The sequence below is a fragment of the Pyricularia pennisetigena genome, chromosome 2 (genome assembly GCF_004337985.1).
Source record: "Pyricularia pennisetigena strain Br36 chromosome 2, whole genome shotgun sequence".
Taxonomy (NCBI): Eukaryota; Fungi; Ascomycota; class Sordariomycetes; order Magnaporthales; family Pyriculariaceae; genus Pyricularia; species Pyricularia pennisetigena.
In genome coordinates, this window is record NC_043741.1 from 439,909 (window position 1) to 455,528 (window position 15,620).

At 42.4% G+C, this 15,620-nt stretch overlaps 6 protein-coding genes across 6 annotated transcripts in view; 3 read left to right on the forward strand and 3 right to left on the reverse strand.

The window, feature by feature from the left end:
* The window catches only part of PpBr36_00092 (uncharacterized protein), a gene marked incomplete at both ends in the record, with an annotated part of 3,004 nt that extends 2,467 nt beyond the window's left edge, over nucleotides 1-537 (reverse strand). The window contains one exon of the mRNA XM_029887285.1: nucleotides 138-537. Coding sequence (XP_029750838.1) covers nucleotides 138-537 — 400 coding nt within the window. The remainder of the gene's footprint in view (nucleotides 1-137) is intronic.
* PpBr36_00093 (uncharacterized protein) lies at nucleotides 83-1,141 on the forward strand (the record flags this gene model as incomplete). Its single annotated transcript, XM_029887286.1, has 1 exon — nucleotides 83-1,141. A coding segment is annotated over one exon (1,059 nt), but the record flags the coding sequence as incomplete, so codon positions are not given.
* Nucleotides 583-978, reverse strand: PpBr36_00094 (uncharacterized protein; the record flags this gene model as incomplete). Its single annotated transcript, XM_029887287.1, has 2 exons — nucleotides 583-663; nucleotides 694-978. 2 exons carry the CDS (start codon nucleotides 976-978, stop codon nucleotides 583-585), a joined length of 366 nt encoding a protein of 121 aa, XP_029750840.1.
* A 1,473-nt stretch (nucleotides 1,142-2,614) lies between the features above and the next one.
* On the forward strand, nucleotides 2,615-3,334 carry PpBr36_00095 (uncharacterized protein; the record flags this gene model as incomplete). The annotated part of the gene is made up of 1 exon (XM_029887288.1): nucleotides 2,615-3,334. One exon carries the CDS (start codon nucleotides 2,615-2,617, stop codon nucleotides 3,332-3,334), a length of 720 nt encoding a protein of 239 aa, XP_029750839.1.
* Nucleotides 3,335-4,060: 726 nt separating this feature from the next.
* On the forward strand, nucleotides 4,061-4,314 carry PpBr36_00096 (uncharacterized protein; the record flags this gene model as incomplete). The annotated part of the gene is made up of 2 exons (XM_029887289.1): nucleotides 4,061-4,217; nucleotides 4,238-4,314. 2 exons carry the CDS (start codon nucleotides 4,061-4,063, stop codon nucleotides 4,312-4,314), a joined length of 234 nt encoding a protein of 77 aa, XP_029750842.1.
* A 165-nt stretch (nucleotides 4,315-4,479) lies between these two features.
* On the reverse strand, nucleotides 4,480-5,339 carry PpBr36_00097 (uncharacterized protein; the record flags this gene model as incomplete). The annotated part of the gene is made up of 2 exons (XM_029887290.1): nucleotides 4,480-4,800; nucleotides 4,968-5,339. The coding sequence occupies 2 exons, from the start codon at nucleotides 5,337-5,339 to the stop codon at nucleotides 4,480-4,482; spliced, it is 693 nt and encodes a 230-aa protein (XP_029750841.1).
* Nucleotides 5,340-15,620: the final 10,281 nt, after the last annotated feature.

The following is a 15,620-nucleotide window of genomic DNA, read 5'->3' on the forward strand; positions in this document are numbered from 1 at the left end:
GGAAAAAAAAAAAAAAAAAAAAAAAAAAAAAAAAAAAAAAACCATGTACATGATGCAAATACTCACATTTGTGAATCCCTAGGCCGACGCCGATAGCCGTGTATCGCAAGCCCAGGGAGCCTCCGTGTCCATCACACAGGCCGCCATCGCCGTGGTGGCATCCGTTTTGGGCTCGGCTCTCATAACGCTTCTGGCGCTCTGGCTTCTCATGCGGTACCGGCGCAAGAAGAAGTTGGAGAAGCTAGCCGAGGAGGAGGAAAAGGAGCAGATAGCGCTGGCTGCGGAGAAGCAGCGCCTGGCGGCCGAGGAGGCCAGGAGACGCGGGCTGGAGCGCGGGGCGGCGGCCATGCTGATGCACTCCCGGCAACGGAACAGCGGGTCGTTCCAGTCGCGGAACAGGCCGGGGAGTGCCGGCGTAGGTGGGGCGAACCGCAACTCTGTTGGGTCGCGCAGGAGCAGCGTGGTTGGGCAGCGTGGCCAGGGGCCCGGAAGTGGCCTCGGCGCCCCCGCGAATAGGCCCCAGTCCGGGTCGACCATGGCCAGCAGCAGCAGTCACACGTACGTGAGCGACCATCCGATCAGCTATCCCAGGGGGGTTGCAATGCCCGGGCCGCCGGGTGCTCGGAACAGAGACTCGCTCAACAGCGAACACGGCATGGTTGGCTATGCGATGAGCACGACAAGTGATCACACGTCGTCGAGGCCCGTCACGGCTGAAATGCCGGCCGCGTCGGGCACCGGACGTTTCAATCTTGCCTTGGGGTCGCACCCCGTGGGCGGTACGCCATCGTCGAACACGGATCTGAACCGGTCGTTGTCCCATAGTTCAGGCCCAGTCTCGGACAGGAGTCGCCCTACTTCCAGGGCGCCATTCTTCCAGCAGCGACTTGGGAGGTTGGAAGAGGAGCAAGACCTGCCCAGAACCAGCCTGGACCGACAGCGCACCAGTCTGGACCGACAACGAGCCAGCCCGACCATGTTGCGGGGAGCTGGGGATGAAACGGCGGCGACGGGGTCGGGAAGGGTGGCGGATACTTCCAGCAGCGAAACTGCGGTGGATGTGGGGGCAGAAAGGAACAGAGGAGATGAGGATGAGGCGGACCAAGCAGGACAAGAGCGACGGGTTGATGCACAAGGGTAGAAAGGAAATGAGCTGTGAACCTTTCCCAGGTAGGCCACACAACAAATATGACAGTGAATAATGCAAATCAATATTACTGAAGCGACACATTGATGAAGATTGATGTGATCATCATGTTGAGGCAAGACAGGTCGACCAACAAGAACACAGGCATCCAGAGACGAACCCAAAACGCGCCGATCCTTCGGGGATTGGCGAACGCGAAAATCATTCCCAATAAGGAAAACCGAAGTGGGCGTGACGGTGAGTAGGGTTTCAGAGACACGGGCGGAATGCAAGGGAGGAAGCAAACAAGCACAGAGAACATGGAGATTTGCTTGGCATTTTACGTTTACTTTGGCAAGTTCTTGGAAGTTGAACAAGTTTTGATTGCTGTTGGCTGCTTTTTAGAAGTCAACTCGATTCAATTGTGTGAGGTTTGGTGATGATTACCCACACTCGAGAAAAGAGACGACAAAAAAAAAAAGTTGCGCAACACTTTACATCGTCACCACAACCGAACCAAAGACCTCATAGACACAAATATCAAACCGCCTGGGTCGAAAAGCACCCGAGAATCATGGCGAAAGAATAAATTTCCGATTTCCCGCATCACTACCATTTTCAAACTGCCATTTCTCAATCGAGCCAAGCCAAGCCAAGCCAAGCCAAGCCGGATTCCCTCCCGGCATCTAATCGGATGCTCCACAACATCATGCACAATCTGCCAATCCCCATCTGTCGCCCATCCTGACCAACTCCTCCCGGCAACACACGGTCGCATCGCCAAGCCGTCCATCAAACAGGTCAACGTCTCGGCCATGTTTGCGGGCCCGGCTCATGGACCGACTCCTCCGCACCGCCAAGCAAAGCTCCGGCGACACGGAGTGGTGAACATTGGCCTCCCGAAAAGCCCACACGGCATTTCCTTCAGTCCATCTTTGCCATGCTCTCTCTCGCCTCTACATCCTAGTCGCCGTGCCTGTCGATCGTCCCCATTCGGCCAGTATGGGACGAACACCCCTCCCGAGCCCCTGTTCCAAATGAGATGTTTGCTCCCGGCTACTTGGCCATGATTTGCGCGCTGCCAACTCCGCACTTGATGCTTCTAGGCCTCCCGTCAGTGTCACGGCCCCTGAGAGCGCTTGGAGCTGCCACGAGAGAGAGAGAGCGTCATGGCATCTGGGTGTTTCCTCTAGTCTCGGGCCCACCTGATCATGTCACCTGTCTCTTGATGGCGGATTGATCTGCACCTCGTGAGCCGGGCTAACATGAGTATAAAAGCTCCATGGCGTCTTTCTGTTCCCATCATTTCGTCTCTGGAGAAGCATCCAATCTAAGCCTTTCGCTGTTCACTACCAACCTTTTCATTCTTTGAGTTGATCTCAGTCGTTATTTGACACCATTTACAAAGTTCTGTGAACTTTCTTCGTTTCTCTTCAGCCTTTTTAATACCCTTTTTATATTTTATTTTTACTCTTTACAACCGTCAATATGCGCGCCGGAATTGTTGCTCTCCTCCTGACCGCGGCCACTGCCGTTGCTGCCACTCCAGTTCCGCAAAACGGCCAACATCAAATCGCTGTCCGCCAGAGCCAGGGCAACAACAAGGGCAATAACCAAGCCAATAAGCAAGGCAACCAGCAGGGCAACCAGCAGGGCAACCAGCAGGGCAACCAGCAGGGCAACCAGCAGGGCAACCAGCAGGGCAACCAGCAGGGCAACAACCAAGATAACAACGTAGATAATAACCAAGGCGACGCCAACAACCAAGGCAACGCCAACAACCAAGGCAACGCCAACAACCAAGGCAACGCCAACAACCAAGGCAACGCCAACAACCAAGGCAACGCCAACAACCAAGGCAACGGTAACAACCAAGGCAACGGTAACAACCAAGGTAACGGCAACGCCGGTGGTGCCGCAGACTTTGGCAGCTGCGTTCCCACCATCTCCTTCGAGCTGGGCCGTGCCAACAGGAAAGCCGACGAGGGCACCTTCTTGCCTCTCGACCCGGCCATCCTCCGGGGACAGTCGGACGCCCTGAACCCCAACATCATCACCAACCGCGTCTGCGACCAGCTCGGCGCCCAGACCTGCGGCGCCAACCAGGCCGCCGTCGACCTGTGCCTCGACGCCAAGGCCCAGGTCGCCGCCGCCGGCACCAAGGACGCCACGACCGCGGATCTGTTCAACGGCCTGCTGGGTTTCTAGGCTGCAGGTTGTTGAAAAGCTGGTGATTACTTGCTGGCTTCGTCTGTTGCGGTCCCATAATTCATAAAAGAAAAGAGGAAAAAGAGAAAAAAAAAAAACGAAGAACAAAAACACCAAAAATTAACACCAACAACCATCGCAATGGATGCTCGTCGTCCTACGCTTCATGTTGGAGTTGGCCGGGTTCGAACCGACGACCCCATGCAGCCTGCACGTCGCCGAGCCGTCGTTGAGACCGGAAACGTGTTCAGATCATGACAGGCTCGATGCAAAGCATATGCGCTACCACTGCGCTACAACCCCATATAGACGCTTGGATGACATTCCAGGATCATCGTGAGATTATGAGCAAAGTGTCTAGCTCGAAACGGTGCGTGTATGTGGGGGTGGTTGGGAATCTAGGGCTCCTAGGCTTGGCGAAGAGGCTGCTTACTTAGTCAGGTAACGAATGAATGAAACGACACTTCTCTCTTTTTTTTTTTCAATCATTTGACCATGAACGACCCCCATCTGCTCTATCGAACTAATCTGTCTCATTTGTCTTGTGAATGGCTTAACGACGTGGTACTTGCGCAGAACATGGGGGGCTATGTCTTGTCGGTTCCTTTGGTGACGAATGACCCAGACAGCTCACCCATTCTTAGAAATATCACCTCACCCTTGGCGCCCACCATCGCCTGCACATTGTGGTTCCCGCCGAGGTACTCGTGGGGGGGAATGAAAAAAATGCTTCCGCCGCAGAGATTTGGCCCCGTACGCGAGGTGGTGCAGATCCACCGTCCGGACCCACAGCTGCGGGCCCAGGTAGGCGGCCTTGCCGTTCCACACGCCGAGGAAACATGCGGATCTGGTGCGGCCGGAGGTGTTGCAGCACGCGGAAAGAGTCTGACCAGCTGCCGGCAGATTCCCGGTGGCCCAGGGGCGGTAGCGGGTCGCTGGGCGAGGGCAACGAGGTGAATGGCGATTGGGGCGGCGCCTGACCGTCGGGGACGGCGGCGGACGCGCCTGTGGGACTAGCTTGTCCGGTCAGCGGTGCCGGATTTTTTTTTTCCTCGAAAATAACTAGCTGCGCTGTCGCTTTGACGCCGATATATTCGACGATGACGTAACCTGTACTTGGATCCGTAAGGACACTTCGAAATGCGTCAGCTCCTATTGTTGCTTTGTGCAGTAGAGGCGCTGTCGTCGGTATCCGAACGCTTCAGCTCTCCCCTGGGTCGGTTACCAGGCCCAAGGCCTACTCTGATATCATCCTCACTGTTTTTCTTTGGGCGAATGAATGTTTCTATCGGCTTATCGACAAGCTTGAACTGATCTTGGTTGTCGTCGGCCGGGGTGAATCGCCAGCATAGGTCCACAGGAGAAGCCCCTGAAGACGTGAGCTCCATGGCCTCGTCTACTCTCGTGATCCATATCTGGATGATTTCGACCGAGTTGAATGAAACCTCAGTGACTTCTTCGCCGCGCTAGAGCGTAAAGAATTCATTGTAAATAGTGACGCTGAATATTCTCATTATTCCCGAGGACTTTCTAATGGCCACAAATTTGGCACCAACGGCTATCGCGGACGACGTGCTTAGGTGTGGTCAATATACGAGATGCCATCAAACCAAAACTCGTCACTCAACCCTACCACTCGCAAATCAGAGGCCGGCGTCGAGTAGTACTGCCGTCGAATGCAAGAAGTTGTAGGGCAGACGACCGGAAGCAAGGTGATCATGCTCTCCGGCACAAGCAGAAGATCATGTCCAAACTTTGCCACGATCCGGATCAGATCAATGCCCCAGTTCTGTACAAGGTTGTGCTCGGGTCGATAGTTGACAAGATGCACCGAGAAGTTGGTAGTAGCGTAAGCCGCAAACGCCGACGTCCTTTCCAGCAGAGTCACCTTCCTTTTGGACGTCTTGTTGCCACGCGTCGGCTGCATCTCCTTCCCTGCCAAGTACTTCAAACACACTTTGGCTAGCCCAAGGTGTCCTTCCAGAACTATCGTGCATTTTGCCATTCCGTAAACGCCCCGCAGCGCTACATGCGAAGCGCAATTGCCGTTTGTCTAAACTCGATGATGTGGACAGCCGTGGAGCAGGGTGACGGGCCTAACCCTGTTGCTGGGTTTGCAGCGGCCGTTTGTATATAAAATCTGCCTTGGAAGTTGTTTGGGCTATGATCTTTCGATCAATAACTATACAACCAGATATGGAAAACTTTGGTGGAATGCATTCGGCTGGGAATGAAACACTCGTTTTTTTTTTTTTTTTTTTTTAAAAAAAAAAAAAAAAAAAAAAAAAAAAAAAAAAAAAAAAAAAAAAAAACGTAGTCTCCCATATACGTACGAGCTTTGCAAATGATATATTCAAGGCCATTGTCGGCAGGAAAAATCGAAAATTCGGCTTTTAACTAATTTGGGGATGGAACAACAAAAGGAAAAAAAGAAATCCGACAAACCGTTCCCCATCATGCCGCGCTGGATCGAAATAGCGATCCGGGCCTTGTACCTTTTCAGAAACCTGGTTTTGAATTTGGTATCTGCGATGGCGGGATATCGAATTTGCCGTATTTAAAACTTTAATAAAGTGCTCTGGCTACTATCACCACCAACGCCATTACCACCATTACCACCACTACCAAATGGCTTAGCTTGAACATTGGCGGTTTGGGTCCACGTGTTAGCGGTTAAGGCTTGGCTGTTAGGTGGCTAGAGTTTGGTGTTAGCGTTCAGGGACTCAGGTTTGTTTATTTGTAATGTGAACGAAAAAAAAAGTCGCAATACGTAGATTTGGGATATTGGCATTGGGTGGGTTGAAAACGGGTGCTGAGTACTGGATTATGGGTGACAATAATAAAGTAACATATGTACCGGAATATATCGAATATATGTTTAACTTTGAGGTTTACATACGCTTAAAGTTTTGTCCCTTGAAATTCAAAGTTTCCTGTGACGTACCAGGCCTTTTGATAGACAACCTTGCTACTCAGGCGGGATGCGGCCATCCGGATATGTGTTGCGTGTGCAACAGACTGCCCTCGGTCAACTACGCTCCCTTTGAATACCTCAATGAGCAGTCGCCACGTGAGGTCCGCAGGTTTAATATCCTTCTATTTGGTAATATTTCTGAAACCAGTCGATGCATCAATATTCGCGAAAAAAGACTTTTTTTTACCAAGACTGGTAGAACAAGCTTTGTGGGCATGTCCAAATCTAATTCTTCTGTTTTGATAATTACCCTGCAATTCTCCAATGCTAAATATTGAGCCCATTGGCGCACGAATCCCCTAAATGTTTGAATACGCCTATATTGGGCCGGACAACAAAGAATGCACCGTTAGGTGGGATTGTAAACATGGTTTTGTTTAAGTGTTACACTTTTTCAAATGTTGCGGCTACACCAAGATTACTGCTAGTGGTGCCAAACATGTACTTGGCCGTTCGAAAAAATTGCTCAATACTGTTACTGAAAATTAGTAAAACACACCGGGGAAATCTTTGTTCCAAAATAATAAACTGAAAAATGTAACATAAATGGACAGCTGACGCCCTCAATGCTCAAGATATACCGTCGTTTAAAACCTTGTTAAAAAGTAATCGCAAAATATAATGCAACACCAAAATAGGCTGCGGCCATTTCAAAATACCGGATGCCAGTTACGCTAAAGCTGTTTTTGTTACGTTTTGTCACCCGATTGCCGATGCGCTGATTCCCATTTCAACTGGTTCAAAGCCGGTCTCGTCGCCCTTGCCATCTTGCTGTTAGTGCACTTAGGGACCGAATCGTCTTGACAAGGCACTTCTGCTTGCATTGCTAACTGCTAAAAATGTAATGTTTATAAATCCCGAATCCAGCTTGTCGAAATACGCGACGGAAGATGGAAAGTGACGCACACGAACGTACACGTGCAGTCTGCATAAGTGGTAGGAGAACCATGTATTCAGGTAGGGTGCGCTATCTAGGTTAACGAGCGTGGCAGCGCTTATATGGTATGCACAGCGCTGACTAAGCTCCTCTGGTTATATGATGCCAAGATCTATTTACTGCAACACACCCCCCAATTAACTTTGCGTAAATAAACAAAATCAACTGTTTATATACCCTATATACGGCCCTTTAAACCAAAATCTGTATTTGTATATATTTATTGACGTAAATAAAAGAAATTTATAATATTCATGCGCGGTAGCGGTGCAACGCGCGCCGCAAACGGGTTTTGCCATTACATTTAGCCTTTCCTATTATATTTAACGCAGGCGGTAGACCTTTTATAATAGCGACAAATCCGTGAAATTATACCCTTTATTGTGTAAATAGCGATAATAATTGGTAATAAAACTGGTAAACTGTTAACAATATGGGTTGCTAACAGGGGTTTAGGCATTAGCCTAGGTGCGGCGGGGTGCTAGTTGCGCTATAAAAGCCTGTAATTACAGGGCTTAAATACACTAAATTGTTTACTAATGTGGTTCACTAATTTTGGGATTAGAAATTTAAATTTATTGGTGGGGGAAATTTTGCTTTATTTCCCTTATATATTCTCGGACATCGAAATGGGGGTCCGCACGCCAAAAAACGTTCCGGTGCCGCACACGATTTTTCGAAAAACAATTAAATATAGGTTTTAAAACAGACATTTTTATCGTTATATAAACCATTTTTGGGTTCGCACTAATTTGCTAATTTGATAAAATTATTAACCTGATATAGAGCAATTAACTTGAAAATATAGGGTTAATGTTAAACCCGGTACAGGGTAAACCCCATTTGCTAACCCTTTAAATCGCAATTCCTATGACACAAAATATAACGGAAAATCTAACAACCTCGATAGCCCCAATTCGGCACTATTTATTGTAACTTATATACAAATAAACATGGACCCATTACTTGCTAAATAACGCATGTAATTAACACCCCCTTTCTTTCGCTACTAATTATATAAAGTCGGAAAAGAAAAATATATACAAAAAAAATAAAACCCCCCAAAAAAACCCCTTTATTTCCCAACCCGACTCGAACTCCCGATATAAACCCCCTGGATAACTAAGCCTTTTGCACCGACCCATAACCCCCGAAATGGACAAACCCCCGAATTGGAAAAAAACCCCCAAAATTGTAGCAACCCCCGGATTCCAACCCCCGATTTGCATAATATTAACCCACGGAATTAATTATTAAACCAGCTAACTAACTTGCTTATTTGTTGGTAATAATCCAAATTAAATATATTATATAGGGTATTTCGAATGCGTAAATCGCCCAAAACACGAGCTTTTTCAATTTTAATTCAATTTTGGGTATAAGGTCGGTATAAACTATTTATTAATCAATTCATGCAGGGTAAATTTGGGTTTTACGGCCGGTATAAGGCTGATAAAATCCAGTATTTGCAAACAAAAAAATATAATTGGTTATAATTAGCTAACGGGATTAATTAAACGCCTTCAAATTAAGTAGGTAAAAGTTAAGCTTTTCGGGGTTTAAACCCTATAAACTTTAAGAAAACTTTGTGAATTGGAAGCGTTAAAGGTTGTGTTAAATTATTAGCGGGTATTTATTTGGATTCCGGGTATTTTAAGGTTATTAATCCTTTTATAACTAATTCCCATACGTAGTGAGATTTTAATAATGTATATTTAGTACATTAATGGTACGGAAAGTTATGTGCGTTGGTTATAAAACCTATATTATTTCCAAATATTGCAATAAAACCTTTTATAGGTAATCCAATTTTTATAAATAGGTTTTTTAACCATTGTATTTTACGCAGGGCTTCCGTTAAGGGATTGGTTTTGGTTTTTGGAGTGTTTAAAGCTAAAATATTAGCTTTTTTACATTTCCTTGTTATAAGGCCCCCAAATAAGGTATATAAATATCCGTAAATGGATTTTCAATTTTCCTTAGCCCCGACAAAATTGCTATTACTAAAGCCCAGATATTTAAGGCCTTTAAAAACCCCTATTCAAAATTTAAGTGGTAATTCGGTTTTAAATACTTTATTTCCGTAATAAATAAATAAGGATTTAATATCCGCTAATTAATATAATAAACTTTTAACTGCCGTTAATTGGATTATAATAATTTTTATTAAAAGTCGTAAAAACCACTAAACCGCAAAACCAATAGTTGGGCGCGTTAAAAGCATTATATACATAAAGGTGCCGATAATATGTTATAATAATTTAACTTCCAGCGCATTAACAGGTTTACCCCCGCTATATTTTAGCATACCCAGTTGTAAGAAAACAAATATAGGTTTGCAATTAACTAATCCGAACGTTATTAGTATTTCCTCTATATATTAATTTTAATAGTGATAAAATGGGCGCTTAAACCTATATTTTATCATTTAAACGCTTAAAAAATAGGTTGCAGGGCCCCTGTTTTCCAACGCGTATACTTTATTAAGACGGGCTTTGAATTTTTAAATATATTGTAATTTAGGACCTATTAGCAGGTAATCGTTTACAAAAGTAACGATAGAATGCTTAGATTTAACGTTATAAAAAACAGCGGGATTAAAAAGTAACGGTTTAAACCTTTTTTAAAAAGTAGGGTTTTTAGCTTGTTTTACCATCTTCTTAGACCCTGTTTCAAACCCTATAACGCTTTTTCCTACTAAATAACCTATAATTTTTTCGGATTATAGCCCATTTCCACTAAGACTTTAGCGGTGGTAAAGCTATAGAACTTAGCCCATTCGTTAAAACCGTTTAAAATTTGCAAATAAATATTTACGCCGGTAAGGTTACTATTTAAAAACGCACCGATAATATCGATTTGTTTTATTTCCCAATTTTGTGCATCAATTATAGTAAAAAGTATATGCCAGGTAACTGGTATATTAATATTAGTAGAAATTTTGAAGTAATCCAGGCCTTTAACCTGTAAAAAACTCCTAATAACTGTTATAGGGTAAGCCAGCGGCCTAGGGACCGTTAAATATCCTTATTGGTATTATTACTAACACTGGGGGGAAAAGGGAAGGAAAAAGTGTGTGTCCGGGTCGTGGTAATATCTTTCCCTTTATATATTATCCCTAACCCGCTTTTGTATTTTGTTACGTAATACGTGCTTTAGGTACGAATCCATAAAATAACCCGTATTCGCCCGTTTTTTATTAAATATAATCCCCATTTTAAAATATAAGGATAATATAATAGGCGCGTACCCTTTTCCTGGTCTTTATCCCGTTATCGTCGCGGTTCCAATATAATATATTTTGGGCGTCGGTACCTATTATAACCCACCCGTCCATTATTTTGGACGGTGTAAATCCGTAATCGAGTTTTACCCGTTTATTTTTAGCCGCGGTTATATCGCGGGTTTTTATTTTATTTTCCATTCGCGGGCGGTTATCGCGGTTTATTTTCCTTTTACTTTGGGCGGTATAAATCCGTAATCGGGTTTTATTTTTTTATTTTTAATTGTAATTATATCGCGGTTTTTTTTATCGTACCTGCCGTTTGCGGGTAGTTATTGCGGTTTACTTTCCTTTCATTTTGGGCGGTATAAATTTATTTATTTATCAATACAATTTATTTCCCGTGGAAATTACGGTTTTTATTTTTCGTATTTTTCCCGCGTTACTGTCCTGGTCCCCTTTATTATCCAATTTTTTTTCGACCAAAATTTTTTTTATACTTTTATTTTTTTTTCGTCCCCGTTTCCTCTTTTTTTCACCATTTTATCGTTTTTTCCCGTTTTTCCATCGCCCCGTTTTCCGTTCGTACTATTTTTATTTCGTCCATTTTTTTTTATTCGTTCCTATTTATCGTTCGTATTATTATTTATCGTTATTAACCCGCCGTTATTATATCCCCGGTTTTTATTTCTTTAAGCGCGTCGCAAATAACGTTTGGATAAATTAATACCGGTGGTAAAAATGGCCGGTTTTTTTTACCGCGGTGGATAATTATTTTCGTCGTTTAACGACGATAATCGCCCATTTGTAAATTATACTAATTAAATACCGATTAAATAATATCGTTAACTTATATTTTAAACGTTTTCGTCGCGTTATCGGTACCGCAAAATTCCAAAATAATTTAAATAACGACGAATATACCGTTCCGGAAAATATATTTATTTTTTGCGTTTTTTGCGTAAAAACGTTTAAAATAAATGGGGTTTAGGAGTATGGTCCTGCCCCCGACGGTATTGGTTACCAGCAATATTATAATATTAAAAAGTCGTATTATTATTACAGCGAAACCGCCAACGTTTTAAACCCCGTTTTTCGCCGCCGTTTGCGAAAATTAAAAATTACGACCTATAATGGTCGTTAAATCCTTTAACCCTTATTTAAGGGTATTATCATGGACGGTAAAAAGATTTTTGGTAAAAATATTGTTTTATTTCGAAATCTTTTTACCGCGTATACCAACTGGGTCCGCGTTTACCAGGACGTATAAAATAAAATGGTTAATTCCGGGGCCGCGACGATTTTTACCAAAATTATTATTTTTGCTATTATATCCAATATTCCCTCCCGTAACGGTGGTAATTGTAACCGTTAATTAGTACAGATTTTCGTACGCGGTTTTATTTACCTGGAAATGCGTTTCGCTTTGTTGGTATATAATTATTTCGATAATATTATTAATTTTTAAATTTTTTAGGAACGTAATACGTCGCGTTATAAAGAAACCTGTAAAAAACGTGCCAAAATAATGACATTTTCGCTGTTTTAAATACCGTTTTAGCCCCGTCCCTCGCTGTTTTTATACGCTAATTTTGTCCCGCGTATTCCCCGTATTTTTTCGTTTTTATTATTACCACGTTTCGTCGTCGTTTCGAAATTCCTTTTTCGCGTTACCTAATCGTCCTTTATTCCGTTCGTATTTCGACCCGGTATATATTTTGTTTTTCGCGCCCCCGCGCCTTTACTTCGTCGCGTTTTCGTGTTTTTAGCCATAATATAGGCAAAAACCCGTTTTTTGGAAGGTTCCGTCATAAATCTTTTTTAATCGAAAATATTATACGTCGTCGTACCGTTTTATTGCGGGAAATTAACCAATTCGTTAAATAATAGGAATTTTTAATTTCCGAAAACGACGCGGAAAATAATAAAATAAAAAAGGAAAATATTCAAATGGGGGAAGGAAATAAAGAAAAAGGAAATTTGAATAATAAATCGGAAACGTATAATTCGGTTTTTGATTAATATTTTATCGTTGGGTAAGATTATCGTTTCGCATTATATACGTTAGTTTAATTTAGGGATTGGGTGGGTGGGATACGGCCACGCTATCCTAAAAATGGGCGCGGTTTGCGTGGTCGTCGGTTTTTTTTTACTATTTTTCGCCCCGGGAAAGGGTTTAATTTTGCGTATTTTTTTACCATACAATTACTTAAATTATTATTTATTTTGGGTCTACCGCGTCGTTCTTTTACCGGGGAATTACCGGTCTTTTTATCAATTATAGCAAGTTTTTGGTCCGGTTGGATATATAATTGTTGGCGTCGTTTCGATATTCGGTAATTATTCGTTTGGGCTGGTTCTTATATTGTTTCGAATTCGTCCAATACCCGTATATCTCCCACCGTTACCAGGTCCTCCCACGTAAATTCGTCGTATTTTTCCCATTGTACCAAAATTTTGCGTTTACGCCCTTTTCCCATTGCGTTTTTCGCGGTTAAGATTTTTTTTATTACCTATTTTTCCGCGGTTTCGTTATTTAAATTCAATAGGATTAATAACGGGCCGGGTTTAATATCGGTACGTATTTGGGACGGTAATAAATCGTCCGCGGCCTTTTTAATTAATTTTACGTAAAAGTTGGGGTGGACTTTTTTCGGGACGTTTAACGTAACCGTTAATAGTATAAAAGTCGTTACAATTATATATTTATTCGTTATAAAATCAATTTTCTACTCGGACGGTTAATTTTAACGTTTCGTAGGTTAAGGAAAATTTTATCCTTTATTTTTAAACGTCCCGCTGGTTTCCGTATTTTATTTGCGTTTTTTCTTTAACGCTATTATATATAAATTATGGCGGCGTGGGCCACGTCCGTACCGTTTTGAAAATATTATAAAACCAAATTCGCGCGGCTTTTGGGCGTGGAGCCCGGCCTTTTATTTGTTTATATTACCGCGACCGCGTTAAGTTTTTAATTTAATAATAATTTATTGAAATTAATTCCCGTAATTAACGAATTTTACTATTTAACGTTAATTAAACGGCGGGTAAATATCCGGACCAATTTAATTGGTTGAATACGACGAAAATTTTTAAATAATATTATATGTCCTAATTAATACGTTCCGTACCCCCATCCGTTTTTAAATGGTAAAACGTTGATAATAATTATAAAGTTCCTATTTATCGGTACAATTCCGACTAAAAACCTTTTACCTAATTTAACCCCCGGTCCAATATAATCGCGTTAAAAAAAACCTTAAACCTGTGAACATGGCTAGCGCAGGGCTAATTATATTAGCTACCCTGCATTATTTTATAACGGCTAGCACGGGCTAATTTTATTAGTCACCCTGCATCGAATAAATAAATAAATAACAAATAAAACGTATACGCGTTCATACACACAAAGCTTTATATATTACGTCTTTGTTCACAGTTTCAACAACAAAACAAATAGGTCATATTTAATCTAGCTTAGTGGTATAATGCATGTACCATAATCTATATCATATATACGTTGAAGTGCGTGGGTTCGAATCCCGTTATGGTCGCAGATTTTCTGTGCATGCATAAGCACAATAGGCCGTTAGGCTCAATAGGCCGTTGGGCTCAATAGGTCGGCAGGTCAATCACATGAATAAGGCCAGATCATGTGACGTGACCCCGCATTCCGGACATCCGGATCGAAGATCTGCACCTACGGATTCGAGCACGTAATTCATAACTTAGCCTTAGATTCATCACCTTCAACAACCTTTATCGATTCAACGATTCAACGAATCTATTGTGTAATAACAATATATCATCTCTATTACCCGCTAGCAGACGGTTATCTGCCATTTCAACGTTCCATTAGCCATATACGTGATCCACCTTTCCCCGCGTTCAAGATTAAGCTTATTTTATTTCGTAACCTCCTTACAGGTTATGAGCCCGGATTAGCTTATACCAACGAGATCGATACCAATACCATCAAATCCATCGACTATTCTTCAGCCCGATCTCGGATTAACCCGAGCTTGATACCATTCGATAGCTTTATTCACGCTCTATCTAACGGTATAAGTGCCGAAACCGGAATCGCACGCGCCGTCGAAAAAACCCGACCGTTATACTGCACCCTCCTATACCTACCTATATACTTCAACAAACACTCGCCTATATCTTCACCGCTATTCGACCTATCGATACGAGACCTATACCATCCGAAAGCTCCTTTTGAAACCCATTCAACCAAATAACCCTTTCGACCCTAACCCCGACCGTTACCGAAATACAATATAAATAAAAAACCTTTTATTCAAAATGGCTACCTTCGACAAAATCCCAATAGTAACCCTTAAAGGCACCGAGAATTACGTTACTTGGGCTATTCGTGCTTAAGCGGCCTTGGAAATGAAAGGATTCGCATATACCCTAGAGCAAAAGGAGGGAGTTATTATTAGCTTCGATGTTAATAATAATATGGAACCCACTGGTATCCCCAATAGTATCCGAAGTGGTAGTAATACCCTTAAACCTTTGGATTATAAAAAGAAAAATACGCAAGTTTTAACCATTATAAAATTGTTGTGCGATAATAAACCTTTTTTATATATAAAAGAATGCACTTTTGCGTACGAAGCCTGGAATAAACAAAAAATCTATATAATCCCGAAGGTTTTACTTCGGATTACCTGTTATTAAAAGAGTTTTTCTCGGCCGTACCAGAATTATTTGATAATATCGAGGTTTATTTAAATAAAATAGAAAAGTTATATTTAACTTTGAAATTTAAACGTTTAATTACCCAAAATAAGGTTATTATAGCCTGGGTTTTAAACAATTTAAATGAAAATTGGACCTCTTTTACACAAAATATTATCCAAATTTTACGGAATAATTCAGATAAATATACGGTAAACTTATTGTTTGCCAATATTTTAAATGAATTCCGTGGTAAGGATAATATAAATAAAACAGCAATGGTTATACGTAACCAAAAATTTAATAACCAAAGGGTTAAAAAATCCAATTGGAAAAATAAAAACAAGCCTTTACGGTGTACACATTGTGAATTAAACGGCCATATTGTTTTTGATTATAGATTTTTACACCCTGAAAAGGCTCCCAGTGGCTGGAAGCTAATAAATAATAAAAAGGGAGATCG